The 17,499-nt window shown below is 37.2% G+C and overlaps 1 protein-coding gene and 1 long non-coding RNA gene across 7 annotated transcripts in view; one reads left to right on the top strand and one right to left on the bottom strand.

The window, feature by feature from the left end:
- LOC309475151 (uncharacterized protein) overlaps positions 1–17,499 on the bottom strand; it is a 343,736-nt gene that overhangs the window by 51,683 nt on the left and 274,554 nt on the right. For all 6 annotated transcript variants that reach the window (XM_082137779.1, XM_082137781.1, XM_082137780.1 and 3 more), the window contains 4 exons: positions 13,577–15,409; positions 10,907–11,077; positions 9,904–10,077; positions 9,663–9,827 (listed from right to left, as the gene is read on the bottom strand). In XM_082137779.1, the coding sequence (XP_081993905.1) occupies positions 9,663–9,827; positions 9,904–10,077; positions 10,907–11,077; positions 13,577–15,409 (2,343 nt within the window). The remainder of the gene's footprint in view (positions 1–9,662; positions 9,828–9,903; positions 10,078–10,906; positions 11,078–13,576; positions 15,410–17,499) is intronic.
- On the top strand, positions 3,765–4,266 carry LOC309475263. The gene is made up of 2 exons (XR_014197591.1): positions 3,765–3,843; positions 4,053–4,266. It is a non-coding gene; the product is annotated as an uncharacterized lncRNA (long non-coding RNA).

Raw genomic sequence — 17,499 nt, 5'->3', positions numbered from 1 at the left:
GCTTTGGGCCGATCGAGCGCGAGCTTACATTGATTTGTGTCTTCGGCACTATGCCCTGAAACAACCTATGATGTTTTGGGCCGGATATAATAAAATTGACAAATATGCTTATAGCGTTTGCGAATTTTGTCTAATAGCCATGAATCTCACCTTGTTCTATTCTTTGGGTCCTACAGAATCCAGTGGTATATTTTTCGACTGTCGGACAGTCAGTCAAATTTCGGACAGTCAGTCAAATTTCACACAGATCATCATGTGACCATGCTGGCAAAGAGTTATTAAAAGCTTTTGTTATCTCAAACGGTAACTCTTTGTCAAAGTTGATATCAAGGTAAAGCATAGTGTTTTATGCAATATATTGGCAATGCTAACATGAATCCTTGCCATGCTCGCTTAGCTCATCACTTTGCTTCTGATGCCCCCGTAAATGCTGCTGGTGGCTATACTTTTACATAGATCCTAATAACCCATTTTTTAAGCAAACTTGTAGCCAAATACATCTGAATGAACTTACACACTGAAATCTCATTCAGATTGAGGTCTTGTCCACACTAATACGTTTTTATTTGAAAACGCATCTTTTTCTCTCCGCTTTGGCTTTCCATCCACACTGAGACGTCATTTTTATTAATGAAAACAACACTTTTTGAAAACGCTCTCCAAAGTGGATAACTTTGAAAATGCCATTTTCGCGTTGTAGTGTGGACTGTAAAAGGTATTTAAAAACGAAGACGCAAGTTTAGTCACATGACTCTTTTGGAAATATTAATAATTATAACTCATGGTCATAATAATTCAGAAATCGCATGTACATTTATTTGATCAATTGTCGAGATTACCTTGTTCTGTAACTGGTTTGGTCATCAGTCATTCGTCCAGCGAATAACTGTAAGATTATCACAGTTAAGAAGGGGGGTATCCCTTTACAAACTCCAAGAAAGTTTTATCTTCTGGCCACGAACATCAAACTTTCTGAGTTTATGAATTAAGAACTACTAAATGTAGTCTACAATATCGAGCTTTGTAGCTTAGATCTTTTAGTTTCATTGACTTATAAGGTGGGTTTTCAAACACAGAGACAATTAAAAGTATAAATGGGTTTATTAATAAAATGGCACACACTAGAGATTATATAAGCTACAATATAAACGTACGTAAAAATGCAAACAGTAAAACAAACAAACATTTAACCAAACAAAACATAAAACATCGCGTGGTCAGAATAAATGAAATGAAACGAAAGAAAGAAAGAAAGAAAGAAAGATATAGAGAGAAGGGAAAAGCTAGTAATTATTACATACAGAAACCTAAGTTCACGAGACACCTGGAACAGCTTTTATAGGAATCAATATAGCCTACTAGCAAGATTCTGTGCTCTTTCGGGTGAGGCTGAGGCTGAGGCAGGAAGCGAGGATGGTGTCCTGTTTCTGCTGCATCTTCCGGTGTCGCGGGAAGCTTAAAAAGGCTCACTGAATGTAACGTTACCGAGAAAGTTCAGATTCATCTCCCGGGCAGGGAGAGGTTGCAAATCTTGGTTGCAAAGGACGCAGCTACGACTCGAACATGTGTTCGTTCGATAGAGAAGGCCAGGGCCTCCTTCAGATGTTCCTTGGAGAAGCGCTGCGCCGGGGAGAAGAGGAGGAAGGGTGAGAGATCAGGGATGAGAGTTGAGAGTTGAGATAGAGAGTTTAAACTGAAGGTTCGGACTTTTAACAGTGTCTCGCGTACGCCTCCTTTTGCGTGAAGGGCAAATCATCTGTCGAGATTTTTCGAGCGGGAAGATTCCTTTGTCCGGTTAGACACGCCCATTCGAATGAGTCATGATTGACTTTAACTTGAGAGGATTTTTCTCCAGACATATGAACTGTATAAAACAATGCGCATCACGGCATTCTGCTATCGGAATTCAACTCTGTTAGCTGGAGAGGATTACAGAGAAATCAAAAATAGAATATAGGCGTTGTAGCAATGCAAAGATACATTAGTATGCATTAGTATAGGCATTTGCAGTTCTATTAATGTTACAAATAGGACATATGCTTTCCTATGGTTTACACACACCTCTTAACACACAAATTTATATATTTAGTACATTTAAGAGTGACTTTATGGGTAAAAGTCCTTTTCTGTAGGGGGTTTCTGTTTCAAAGTCCAGAGTGTGTTTGTGTGTGTGCGTTGGAATGTTGCGCCCCTGTTGTCTCATGCATAGGGCTGGCTGAGCTTGGTGGTCAAATTTTATGACCTGCCAATGAGATCGGGTTACGGGATGCGATTCTACTGGGAGAACATTTTTCAAAAATACATTTCAGAGCCAAACACTCGAAGATCATAACTATATGATCAAAACAACATTAATCACACATACATACAGGAAGTTCAGATACAAGTCTGAGTTACACACTTTAAAAGGATGTTAAGTTAAACGCAAAGGATGTTTGTGTGTGTGTGTGTGTGTGTGTGTGTGTGTGTGTGTGTGTGTGTGTGTATGTACGTGTGTGTGGAGTATCTGGAATGTCACAAGTCTATAAAAGTCACAGGGAGTCCATGCTGAAATGGGGGTTTTAGAGGGGATTCTCCAAAACAGGGTTCCCTATGTGACTCAAATGTCCCTCTGGGGAGCCACAAAGATGCAATTTTGACCGTTCAAGCAGACTTAGAGGCGCCATGAACAAACTCGTTGTCTAAGGAGACAACGAAGGATGTGTTTGGAGATCAGGATTTACTAATTTGAACAGCATGTGACCGCATGTCATAGTCATTGTCGTTACAACCAATAGATATTCATGTTTATACCAGTATTGTGCCATTTATGTGCTATTCACTTTCACACAGTTGCTAAAATGTTACTTTGCACACTCTTCATATCACAGTCCTGCAAAGATGACAGAATTTACTCACATTTGCTGTCCAGCAGTTGTGTTTTAGACCAAACATATGGTGACTGAGTGCGACCTGGACACATCAGTGAAAGGTGAGATATTTTGCTAAATAAAATTATCTTTTCAGAAGAATTGTGCGATAACTTTATTATTTATTTTTCCGTCTGTATCATCTCAGTGAGCTTTTATGAGGGTTTACGCTTGCGCAGTAAGGTGAATTTAGCGTTTTCCGATGTTTCAGTGTGAACGAGAGACTTCTGGAAAACGCTTGAAAATGCTAGTGTGGACAGAGAGCCGTTTTCAAATGTGTCCGAATTAACGTAGCCTGGATCGAGTTGTTTAACCCTTGGATAATCTGATTAAAGCTAAGGTAGGCAATTTTTTTACAATAATTTTTTTTTTTTGTTATACTGGTTGAAAGTCTCTTCACATCCTGATAACAATCAACAATTAAAGTGGTCTAAATATATAGATAACAATTGAAAGATGGGGGGAAATCTCATTATGAAATTGTTTTTCTTTAGTTCACATTGGCCACAATTATTGCAGCATCCTTTTCCCAAGATAACAGCTCTGAGTCTTCTTCTCTAATGCCTGCTGAGTTTGGAGAACACCTGACAAGAGATCAAAGACCATTCCTCCATACAGAATCTCTCCACATTGTTCAGTTTCTCAGGTCCATGCTGGTGCATCTCTTCAGTTCACCTGACTCATTTTCTACAGGATTCAGGTCAAGGACTGGGATGGCCAAGCCAGAAGCTTCATTTTGTGCTCAGTGACACATTTTTTGTGTTGATTTTGATCATTTTTTAATCATTGTCCTGATGGAAGATCCAATCACAGCCCATTATAAGATTTCTAGCAGAAATGGTCAGGTTTTGATTTTTTATCTGTTGGTATTGGCTAGAATCCATTATGACATGTCTCTGAACAAGATGTCCAGGACTTCCAGCCAAAAAAATCAGTAGCACCTCAATGCAGTAACGAGATCCAGGGGGCGGAGTTGGATCCAGATATAAGGGGTGGAGATTGGTAGGTTTAGGGGTGGGTTTAGGGATTAAGGGGTGGAGATGGGTAGGTTTAGGTATATGTAAGGTGGGAGGAGTTGGATCTGGATCCGACTCCTCCCCCTGGATTTCATTTTCTGCAGTGAGGACCATCTAAAAAAAATAGGCCCACAACATTGAAGATCCAGCGGTATATTTAACTGTGGACATGGGATACTTTTTATCCCTGTTTGCACCAAACCCATCTGGTGGGTTTGTTGCCAAAAAGGTTTTTTTTTTTTTTTTTTTTGACCACAAAAATCAGTCCTGTTTGAGGTTCCAGTTGTGTCTGACAACTGAATATGCTTGAGTTTGTTTTTGGACAACCTGTGGTGATGTAGGGGCTGTTTGATAAAAAAAAAATGTTATAGGCTTTCTGACCCCAAGACTCTCAAGCTAATCTCTGCAATTCTCCACCTGCGATCCTTGGAGAGTCTTTGGCCACTCAACCTTTCCTCCTCATCATGCATTTGGACGATATAGACACATGTCCTCTTTCCAGGCAGATTCATAACATATTTAGTTGATTGGAACTTCTTAATTATTGCCCTGATGGTGGAAATGGGGATTTTTTTAATGCTTTAGTTATTTTCTTACAGCCACTTTCCATTTAGCAAATCAGAACTATAATCTTTGGTTTAACTCATTGTGATTAATGATTAAGGCGAGACACGGCAGGCAAAAACATGCCAATTTTGAGATTTTGGGCTATTTGTCTTCAATAACATGTCTTCTTTCAGACTTGTGCTGAAAAAAAGTCCAAAATACACATTTAGGTCTTTATTTTACTACACTTTGTTTGCGTGTGTAGATTTCGCCTAAATTCATCAAAAGTTGGCGTTCTAAATCATCACGCTGCTCCGCGATCGCTGTCTGCACCCCGTCATCACATATACAGTTAGAAAGCTCTCTCTCTCCTTTGCAATGCTGGCGGATCCAAATGTGGTCTTTTCCTGTTTATCAGCAACCAATCATGAAAGTAAAATGGGCAATTTAACTCGAAATGCGCAATCTCTTTGGCTGATGTCACTTTCTGACAACGTGATTCGTTCAGAATCATCACGTGACGCGCTCTGACATTGCCGCGGTAGTTCAAAATGTCGAAAGATATGCGTATAAAATTCTCTCAGAGAAGCCGAAACCAGTTGTCATTAGCAAGAAGACTCGAGGGATTACCAACGGAGACAGAAGATGATGAAATGCCATCACATAGTGCGTAGATGCGGTACGAACAAGCTGTAACATTTTGAACACATCTACGTAAATGTAAGTCAAAAAGACACATTACATTTCAAAGCACTTAAAACCCAAGAGCCAAATCCTGAAAACAGTCCCCTCAGTCAGCTGATGGTGAAGCTAACCAACCAGGCTCCCTTCAGCACTGGTTCAACTCAACACAACAAAACTAATTATGAATCATTCAAAAGATCAATATTTAGAACATTGGAGAAAGCAAACAAAGTAGACAAAATTTTTATTTGACAGAGTATCTGCACACTGTCAGAGATACGAAGAAGAGACGGATCCTGACTAAATACAGGCTCAGTGACCACCAACTGGGTCAGACAGAGATGCACTTCCTCCTCCTCTGGGAAAAAGTATCTTCACTAAGAGATTTACACCTTGGAAAAATAGGCAAAAGAATAAAACTTCCCAAATTTAACACCAGAAAAGAAGCTGGAAGTTCCTAGGAGAGGGGACAGCAGCTCCACTGACAGCTAAATATGTATCTGCCTGAGGGACTGTGATATATTTAGTTTTTGTCATTCCACCTGTGTGATGGACGGTCGATGTGTTGTTTTGGATGTTATGATCAGTGATGGATGAAGCAATAATGAGTTTTGGATGTTAAACAGTGTGATACATGGATTTTGATTTTGACCTAAAGCATATTTTGTCTGTAATTCATGGCTTTCAATAGAAATTAGTGGAATTTTGCCATAAAAATCTTTAAAGGCCGTTTTCTCAAAATGTGTTTTTTTCTCACTCTCCGAGTGATGATTTTCCACTTCTGTAGCAGCTACATACACCAAACTCGTATTCCTAACTATATTGTGAAGGTTTGTCCAGAGTGATTTGTTGATATATCATTCTTGGCCTGATTATTAAGACATTTTATGCCTAAAAATAGGGCGGAAATAATTTTAAGGCTATTGGCAGTATTTTCTGATTTACAGGGTAACAAAAGGAGATATTCATAATCCCCTCTGGTAATGTCTTTTCATTGAATATATCAACAAAATGCAAAAATAATTTTGAACCTTGTTTTTTTTCAATGGTCAGATTCGTCACTTCAAAATATATTCAAATTAGCGCATATTTAATTAGATATAGCCTGATTAGCATATTTAAACATAAAATTACAGAAAACTTGCAATACATTTTTTTTCTCCTATTCATGTGAGTAATCAACTGGTAAAGTTTCACGGTGATATCTGTAAGTTAAAATGTTTACCTTATTCACCTGTAGTGTCTCGCCTTAATGGACTTTGGCCTTCGTGTTTATATATACTTTTATAGTGTTTTTATAGTGTAGGAATATACTATATTTTATATATTACTCATAAAATTTTTTAGGGGTGCCAATAATTGTGGAGAAATTGGAGAAAAACATTTATCATAATGTGAGTTTCCCCCCACTTTCAATTGTTTTACTTCAATGAAAGGTTACAATTTTGTGATTTTTTTTTTGGATGAAAGATCAAAAGGATAAATAATGCAGATTTATTTTCACAGCTGCCTTTGCTCATATTTACCAAGGGTGCCAATATTAGTGGAGGGCACTGTATGTATTTGCATACCTCCTCGTGCCCATTAGCAAGAGTTTGGGGTGTGTCTGCTGTAGAAGGCTGAGCCAGAGGGGGTTTAGGAGGTGTGGAAAAAGACATTCAGATGTCATTACAAAAGTGCTAATAAAATTTGAAGACTTGCCAAAATACACAGACAGACAACGGGGTAAAACAAGGATAAACATTGGCATTGTTTTTAAAAGATGGAGGAATTTGATGGAATGTTTGGGTATCAATCGATACCGCGAACTTACAGAGTTTCTTCTTGACAGGTAAGCTAAATGTCAAGTTTAAAGTATTCCAAATATGTAGGACCTTTTATTGAAAGAAGCCTACTTTTACCTATTGAGACATGTCTTCACTTTAATAGACCCGGAAGTGATATTAGAGTGTGGAGCAGATCACGTCAGACACAAAGATGTCAAGCAGCATGTGTTTACATTTAACAGGGATCTTCAAAAAGAGTTTATCAAGTTATTTTGAACAGGAAGTTGTGAAAAAGAACTCAATGTAGTATTGCGCTGAATGAGATACACCAGAAGCGCTCTCTCAGACAGCGCCCGATCCCGAATTCAGTTCTCTTTGCGCCTGATTGTTCAAATACAAAGTTGTAAATGAAATCTTGCGTAAATACAGTCGGTTATGCCTGTCCATCCCATCCCGTAAACCACCATGAGAAATCTGCTCACCCTACATCTATATCAACTCAGTCCCTTAATTTAGAGTTCATGTAAGGAGTATTTTGTGAATTATCAATTAGAATGAAATCATATAAGAATAGGCTACATTTAAATCAATAAAAATAGTGTTAACCCTCTGAGGTCTGAGCTGTTTTCTGGGCCTGGAGGTGTTCTGACATGCTCTGACATTTGTGTTTTTTTCTGTTACTAGTGACATTTTCATGGCTAAAGTCTGATTACACTGTATTGAGCACAAAATCTGCTACAATAATATATCAGCAGCATGTATGTAAAAGTTTGTAGTTTTGAGATAATGACATTTATGCGTGGTTTTTGAAAATACAAAAAAAAATTCTCACTGAAATAAGGCCATGAAACCCATACTGATTATTTCTTCACAAGACTTTTGAAAATTGTATGACATAGCCTAGAATATTTGCTCCAAAACTATGTGAAAATCACCCTGACTGCTCATTCAGATAAGACAATATATTGATTTAAAATTTCTAAGACGTGTTTTGTGTGACAAAGCCATATGCGAAGAGGCGTGATCATCTCATTAATATGTAAGCTTTTAACACCTGAGAAAGACAAAGACACTCCCCTAACTGCCCTATTAGGAGCGATCAGGCCCTGTCATTCAGAGCAACCTTGCACAAAGAATGAGGAGATTTAAAAAAGAATGGCTTTTAGATTGTTTGGATTTATTTACAACACAACACAACACAATCCAAAAATCCAAATGACAAAAGAGCACATTGAAAACAATGATCCAAAGACAGAGACCTTTGTGCCATTCCTAAAAACATTGTACATACCTTTAATTTCCAAGGTGTTTGATTTTCACTTTACCATGTTCATGTACAGAGACTCATGTGAATGTTGAAGTCAGCAGGACTCAGTTGCATCTGGTCCCTGAAAGAAAAAAAAAAAAGAAAAAACTGTGAACATACTGATATCAAGAGAAACTATAGGGATGCACGATTTTGGGAATAGATTTTAGATTTTTCTGGTTAAAATTTCTTTTTAAAATTCACAGAATACACACACACACACACACACACGTTTCCAAAAATATATAATGAACACCAGGTTTGTTGTGCCTTGTAGGCATAGGCTACGCAGTGCTGCATAAAATTATAATAACAATAAATTAAATCTTCCAAAAGATTTCAAGAACAACTACGCTAGAGAAAAATATATTGATTATCATATGTTACTTCAAATGTTTCCATTCGTTATGATGATATGAAATGAGATAATAGTAAAAACATAAAGCCTAATGTTTGGTGCATTTTTCCTTTCAAACGCAATCGCGCTCCAAAATATGATACATTCAAACCCACAGCGCGCTCCAAAATATGATACATTCAAACCCACAGCGAGCTCCAAAATATGATACATTCAAACGCGATCGCGCTCCAAAATATTAAACATTATGGTTATACATATGTTTGAGCAGATATCCACAAACAGTATTTAACAGGAAACACGGGTCTAAATAGTATAATATTCACCATATATCTAGCAACAGTTCAACTGCAATGTGAAGTTTATGCAACAATACCATAAACTAATAAGTAAGAATTTCTTACCTTACATCTTTCTTGTCTTCAAATCGCGTTCTTCTTCTTCTGAGGTAAATCCAATGTAAGCTCAGACGTGTCTTCCAAACTCGACGAAAAGCAGAGACTTGTGAAGTTTTTTGGTGTTTTGTGTTTGAGGTAACGAGGGCGTTCGCGTTCCATGTGGAGATTTGCATGTGAATATCTTTTGCGCGAGTGGGCGTGTCGAATTAAAAAGTAATTAGCAAGCGTTTGAGATACTGGACATCCTGTTGGTTTTATACAAATTACTTAAACAGAGAATATTTGTTTTCAGTTTGAATCCGATCATTTAAAAGTACACACTTAAATGTGTATAAAGGTATATGGCTCATAAATGTGTGAGAAGTATTCGCTGAGTTTTGTTTCAGTTTATAGACGTGCTCAAGAAAAAAAAGTTCACCGCGACGGAGAGGCAGAACGCACACCCTGTTTATTTTCTTTATTTTACAAAAGCACAATGTTTTGATTTGATTGTAAGTGGACACATACAAAAGGAGAAATATCACAGATTCTTTTTTTATATTTCTTTTTTCTGTATGACCATAAATGACGGAGTAATTTAAGTTTATGTTGCTGCTATGTGAAAAAAATCCAGCAAAACGCGTCGGCGCGTTTCTCGACCTCAGAGGGTTAATGTAAACATTGCTAGTGTCCATCATACCAGAGTTTTTCCAGTTTGCAGTTTGGATCCTCCTTCAGTGCAGTGAGCTCTGAATCTCCAGGGTGATTGTAGCTCAGATCCAGCTCTCTCAAATGTGAGAAGTTTAAACTCAAAGCTGAAGCCAGATGAGAGCATCCTTCTTTTGTCACCATACAGCCAGATAATCTACAATGACAGACATCAAAGGCATAAATATATATAAATGTATATCCCCTCAGTTTTATGACTATTTTAAAATTACCTCAGCTTCTCCAGTTTACAGTGTGGACTCTTCAGTGCATCAGAGAGCAGCTTCACTCCTGCATCTTTCAAGTTATTGTTACTCAGGTCCAGCTCCTTTAGGCAGGAGTTTGACGACTGTAGAGCTGAAGCCACACTTTCACAACATTGATCAGTGAACTTACAGATGGACAATCTAAACAGAAGATTCAATTATTACATCATTGACCCTTATGTAAGAACTGCATTTGCAATGTATTTAATACTTTACAAAACCCAGTGAACACAGAACATTCCCAAATAAGAACATTCTAGGAACATTCTCTATATGTTTTTTTTGTAACCAAAAACTAACCTTTTTTTGTAACAACCAAAAGAGAACTTATACAGAACGTTCCCTGCAGGTTATTTTTAGGTTTGACTAAAGTGAACCTTCCCAGAACATTATCCTAGTTAAAGTTAATACAACAACTGTTTATTAATTTTTTAATGTCTGTGACTAAATTTCATATTTTAAAAACTCTAGATTGTACTGAAGTCATTGTTATTTGGTGCTGAAATAACATAAAATCTGGGTAATTGTGGTACAGTGACAAGCCCATATGAAATCTAACATGTTAATGGAAAAACTTTCCAGGATAACCAACAGAGAATGTTAGGATATCTGTTCTGGGGATGTTCTGGGAACCAGAAACTACTGTATTGTTAGCTTGGGCAAAATATTCAAGAAGAGCTTTCAGTGAGCAGTGTAACTTTCAGTAAAATGTGTTCATAAAGTGGTACAAATGTATCTGATATTCTTTGGGCTGAAATTAATTGTGACATTCCAAAGATTTGTATCAGTTGTTTCTTTCTTTATATGTTATAGGCAGTATATATAAACTTAAATCATGCTGTAACATTATTTGAAACTGGCAAATAACAGTATATTTGATCATTTCCACTATTATCCAACAAATCCACTCTCTGTATACTGTTGGTAAAATGTAATGAAATATATATACAAAGGAATCTGACAAACAAACCTCAGTTTTTCTAGTTGACACTTTGGGCTCTTCAGTGCATCAAACAGCAGCTTCCCTCCAGAATCTTCCAAGTTATTGATACTCAGGTCGAGCTCTCTCAATGAAGAATTTAATTGTAGAGCTGTAGCCACACTTTCACAGCACTGATCAGTGAGATTACAACCTGAAAATCTAAAATAACAGTAAATGGTTAATTGACACTTTGCAGAATTCCCATTTAAATAGGATGGTCGCAAAACTGTTTGATCTTTATGTTTACAACTGTTATTTTGCCCTACACATTTCAAAGCACCATTTTGAATGAATTTTTTATAACTCATCCGTTTAAACTATATTAAGCCTTAAAGTTCTGCATAATTAAGGGTGTGGCCACTTGAGTGACAGGTGGATTGCTGCTGCTGTCACTACTGTCACTACTAGCTGTTTGTCTGCTGTCTGTTAGCGTCACGTTACATCATCTAATCCCGTCTTTTTGCCCATTTTCGTTTATCCGGGAGTGATGCGCTGCCAAGATGGCGATGGCCGGCTCCGCCCACTTTGGGCTTCAAAAATGCTCTTCAGAAACCTACGGGTAACGTCACGGACACTACGTCCATATTTTTCTTTACAGTCTATGATTTTGGCCCACAAAGTGATGTCATACCTTCACCAACTTGACTGACCAACTGGACAATTAGTTCCAATAGTTCTAGGAACTATTTAAAGGTTGAAAACCCCTATATACTTTAAAGTATAATTAAGTATTCTAAGTGTACTTGGCTTGTAGTTGTTTTAAATCTTTTGATTGAGGAGCCTATTAAATACTTTTTTCAAATAGTTTTAAATACAGTCTTATAAACTTACATTGTTTGAAAATATTGATTTATAAAGAAAACATATATGTTCCTAATTCTGAGTATATCTGATTTTTGTGTAGGCTAGTCCACTGGTAGTGTACTTAGGAATTTACTTAAAATTTACTTTACTCTTTCCCAGGCATTGACAGAATTTCCTGGCTATCCATGTTTTCACTGTTATACAGAAGGACGCGCTATTATACATCATCTGAAAGAATAAAGAATCTCCTGATCAAAATACAGGTGAAGAAAAAGAAACAAGCGATAGAAGAATTGCTTACGCAAATGTAAAATAACACGATCGTCAAACATTAAACCGCATGTAAATCAAAACTGCCTAATGTTACTGAATGAAATGTCAACCCAGGACGAGCTATAGGACTCTGAAGCTTTGAGGGTGTTGATAGACTCAATACTCGATCTGTTCTGATCATCATTCTGAATCTGATCCATGCGTAGTCTCGGACAAAAATGTAATTTTCTCAGCTTTTAGTTTAAAATGTTGCCTTTTTTTAATAAACTTACCCACATTCAAGTGTTGATAAAAAAGGATGCATGAAGGTAGAATTAAATGTTTTTAAAATTAAAGTACAGTTAAAGTTATATTTCAAGTATAAAAAAAATAATACCTAAATAGGAACATGGTAGTATACGTAAAGTGCAAAAATAATATATAAATAGTAAACTATTAAGTATGATGTTATGTTCACTTAAAGAAAACTTACAAGTATACCTGCAGTATAAAACTAAACTAGTAGCTTACTGAGAGTACACTTCAAAGGGAAATTAAAATATTAACTACTTGTATACTTATAAGTTCACTTGTAGTACAAATGCAGTACAAATGAGAAACGTAGTTGTGAACTAGTAGTACACTTATAATACACTTAAACGTATACTTTTTATATACTAAAGTGGGCCGATTTAGTCCCAAGTAGATTTGAAATAGTACACTTACAAGTTTACTACTAGTACATTGACATTAGTATACTTGCTACATAAAGTATACTTAAAAATAAACTTGAACATTACTTAAGTATACTTCATAAAATTAACTTATAGTATACTTCTTTTTCGTAACGGCTCTCCCAGGTTCAGGAAACTGCCCTCCGTAAAATGCGCTTCCCAAACGAACATTTGGGTTCTGGTAACCACTGATTTATTATTGTGTCCACTTTCTGAAGGCCAAATAAAAGTGCTGCTTTTGCTTTCGCATTAAAACACACACCGTCTCACAACATGGCGGCCACAACCCTATAATAACCGAAGCCACGCCTTCTTTCTTTGCGAATGCATTTGGGCGGCATTATGCAAATATTTCCACCTAGTGATGTGGGTATGTGTGAGGGAGAATTTGATCGAGGTGTTTTAGCTAGGTCTGGATCTGCCTTCTCTTCTAGATAGAATAAATCTTGTTTTTGGGAGACTGTGAAAAATCATCATATGACTCCTTTAAATCAAAAACAACTGCTCATACTGCATGTGTGTAGCATCTTTGTTTGGATTGTGATTAAAATGCAGTGGTTGCCTCTAATTTCAAATGGCTATGGATATTTTTTGTTTAAGGCCAGTTTGGCCTGTTATAGAGCAAATAAATGACAAAAAAAGAAAATAATCAACCAGTATCGAAATCTGCCATTTAAAAAAAAAAAAAAAAAAAAATTATATATATATAATTGAGCCATGAAAAATCATGATCGCTAGAAGATAAACTGTTATTATATTGAGATTACTCATTCCATGTTTAGACTTCTCTTCCAATCTTGCTAAACTGCTATGGCACAGTGATTACAAAATATAAAAGAAATATGCCACTTTATGACAAAATGCTTACAGGGCTTTTCTGCAGTTCCTCACAGCTGGTATCAGTCTTCTTTTGCCTTCTTCTGATGTGTTTAATTTCTTGGAGTCCAGTTCATCCAGCGGCTCATCTAACATTTGAAGCATGTAGGCTATTGCTGAGCAGTGAGCAGGAGTGAGTTTCTCTGAGTCCATGCCTGATTTCACTAATTTCTGAATCTCTCTGTAGAGAGTCTGATCATTCACTTCCAGCAGACAGAGGAACAGATTGATGGATTTATCAGCTGAGAGTTGTTCATCAACATTCATTTTATGTTTAATATACATTGCGACACTATCGATGATATCTGCGTTATTCTCTGTGTGTGTCAGTAGATCCTGTAAGAGTCTCTGATTGGACTCCAGTGAGATGCCCAGCAAGAATCGCAGGAAAAGATCCAAGCGTCCATCCTGCAATGATTCATCAATTACTTCTTTGAGCCGCATGTGCAAAGACTTTTGCTGGGAGTGAAACTCATAGAAAGCTGCCAGAAACTCCTGAAAGCTCAGATGTATGAAGCAGTAGACTTTCTTCTGATGAATCACAGATTCCTCCTCAAAGATCTCTGTGCAAATCCCAGAATAAACTGAGGCGTCAGTGATGTCTATCTCAGTGCAAATCCCAGAATACACTGAGGCATCAGTGACATCTATGCCGCTCTCTCTCAGGTCCTCCTCATAGAACATCACATTGTCCTTCATCAGCTGTTTGTGAGCCAGTTCAGCAAGTTTCAAAATCATGTCTCTGTTGGACTGCAGGAGTTTCTCTGGATCTCTCTCTTCATACTTCTGGTTCCTCATGTTGATCTGAATCAGCAGGAAGTGGATGTACATTTCAGTCAGAGTTTGAGGGATTTCTGCACTGAGATCTTGATTCAGGATGTTTTGAAGCACAGTGGATGTGATCCAGCAGAAGACGGGTATGTGACACATGATGTGGAGGCTTCTTAATCTTTTAATGTGTGAGATGATAATGCTGGCTTGATGTTCGTCAATGATTCTCTTCCTGAAATATTCCTCCTTCTGAGGGTCATTGAATCCCTGAATTTCTGTCACACGGCTGATGTATTTGGAGGGGATCTGATTGGCTGCTGCTGGTCTGGAGGTGATCCAGATGTGAGCAGAGGGAAGCAGATCTCCTTTTATGAGGTTTGAAATCAACACACCCACTGATGAAGTCTCATCAACATCAGAAACTTTCTCATCATCAGAAAACATCAGTGTAATTCTGCTTTCATCCAGACCATCAAAGATGAACACAACTTTACATTCGGCATAAATCTTTGAGTCCAGATCTTTAAGTTCAGGATGAAAGTCCAGCAGAAGACTGTGAAGACTGCACTGATGATCTTTAATCAAGTTCAGCTCTCGAAATTGAAGCACAAACATGAAATCTACATCCTGATTGGCTTTTCCCTCGGTCCAGTCCAGAATTAACTTCTGCACTGAGACGGTTTTTCCAATTCCAGCATTGCCTTTAGTAAGAACAGTCTTGATGTGGTCTTTCTCCTTACATCCTGGTTTAGGTAAGGGTTTAAAGATGTCATTGCAGTATATTGGAATATCTAGTGAAAGTTGTGTTCTGGGTGTTTTCTCCATCTTTATAATCTCATGTTCTTCATTCACCCCTTTAGCATCTCCCTCTATAATGTAGAGCTCTGTGTAGATCCTGTTCAGGAGGGTTTGATTCTCTTGTAGATTGATTCCCTCAAATAAGTGCTCATACTTGTTCTTCATTCTGGTTTTGTGAGTGGTTTTGACTGTCTTCATGGCATCACTCACTGCTTGGTAAGAATCCTGCAGTTCTCCAGTAACATCATTTTCCTCACTGCAAAAACATCAAAAAGGAAAGAAATTACAGCATTTAGTCTACACTTCTCTGCACACGTGTTACACAGAAGTAGCTCTTTCAGGTATATGCCATGCCACACGAAAATATATTGTAAATGTATCTACATCTATGCATGTATCCTTTGTATAGGCAAAAATCTCACTTGGCTCCAGGGGTCACTGCTCTATTATGAATATAACAAGAACTCATACAGGGGCATTTCATATCTTTATTTTGGGGGCATTTTTATTAATTTTGTTGGCATTTTCGACCTCACATGATGCCATTTTACACATCAGACTAGTTTGCTTGTTAAGTTTAATGGAGGTATTTATCTTAAACTAGGTCGGCTCTATTGAGATATTTTAATAGTGATTTAATTTCACAGCAGTGGCAAACAATGTTGAAACTTAATGGCAAACATGATTGTTACCTGGCTGTCACTAATGAAGGCAGGTCAAGAACACATGGATGCTGCTCGACTTGTGTGTGTTAACTGTGTTGCTGTCACTTGCTAACCGATGTTAGTCGTCAGCATTTGTGTTTTAGCATTCTTTATTAAGAATGAAATAGGCTTACTAGTAGGTTGTTCTGATTAGCATAATTTTCTTTAACAAATAATGAAAACATTTCAACATAAAACATTGAAATAGAAAAATATTAGGCTCCATCAATGCGGCTTTGCATGAGCATAATACATTAAGCTCATTCTCTAGACAGCGTTCAGACGATAGCTCTGGTCAACGCAATAACAGTCAGCTTCAACCGTTCTGAGTTCAAATCTCAGCTCCACCATATTTATCATTTTGTCTCTAGTTTAATATTTGTCAGAAATAAAAACTTTTGAAATTTTCATTTATTGATTCGAAACACTTAAGAGCTTTGTTGTGTTTGATTTGATATTTTGTGTTTTCCTGTCATCTTTATTAATAGGCATTTAGACGATAACATTGTAGCCTACATACTGTTAACCGATGTTTGCCGACAGCATTTATGTTTTACCGTTCTTGATGCTTAAATAGGTAACGGTTTATTAAAGTCAAGCGTTTTGTTTAATTATCAATGGCACATTACAACATAAATTTGCTAGGCCTACATTCCAGAAGAGCCGCTGCACAGACGACAAAACTGATGAAGGAAGATTGTCAGCCGATCGCTTATGTATTGGACATACCCAAATCTGATGGCTCCCCTTACCCACATACAGTGAAGTAAATGCAAAATATTGGTGTCATTTTATAGGAAACCCTTTAAACAAACAAAATCAAGTGTCAAATGTAATAAAAACTATTGTATGTGTTTAAAATATCAAAAGAAACACACAAAAAAGTAGGCGCTTTTGTGTGTTTTTTTCTTTGAATTTTTCTTTGAAAGTGTATAACTCTGGTGTTGTGTGCAACAGCTACCTATTATAAGTTCCATCGGATTCCACTAGATGTCACCAAACACTGAAAAAAAATATTATGTGTCTAACATTTTGCTTTCAAAAGAATGGCTATGAAACCAAAGGGGGGCAAAGTGGCTTTTTAGTGTCTTTTTGGCTGCATTTACACTGCATGTCTTGATGCCCAATTCTGATTTGCTGACTATATCCGATTTTTTTGACGACCCGCTTACATCATCTTTTAAAAGTGACCCGTAGGCCTATCCGATATTTGCATTTACACTATACACTGCCAAAACAACCAAATGTAGACGTTCTGGCCCGGAAAATTAAGTAAAACAGCTCGATATGCAATGGATGCAGAAGCAGACAAAATTATTATGGTGATGCGCGGATCGCGGTTATATCCGCGGGGGCTCTCCTGATAATCCGCGGATCGGGCGGGTCAAGTAGGCTAATAAAAATAACATTCTGATTAATTTTGGGTGGGTGGCGGGTGGATAGATAAATCATTATTAACGAAAATATTAACTACATTCTCTAAAATATTAGCATGTTCCATTCCAGTTTAAGTTTCAAGGGAGTAAAGCCTATTATGCCATTAAGAAAATTAAATTGTCAAATAAATTTTGTTTTAAAGAAATGTTCATTTAAAAGCAGCGCTCATTCATCATTGTATTAGATGCGCGCATCAACCGTCGCC

The sequence above is a fragment of the Leuciscus leuciscus genome, assembly GCF_965113295.1.
Source record: "Leuciscus leuciscus genome assembly, chromosome: 15".
Taxonomy (NCBI): Eukaryota; Metazoa; Chordata; class Actinopteri; order Cypriniformes; family Leuciscidae; genus Leuciscus; species Leuciscus leuciscus.
This window is presented reverse-complemented; position numbering and strand designations above follow the sequence as displayed.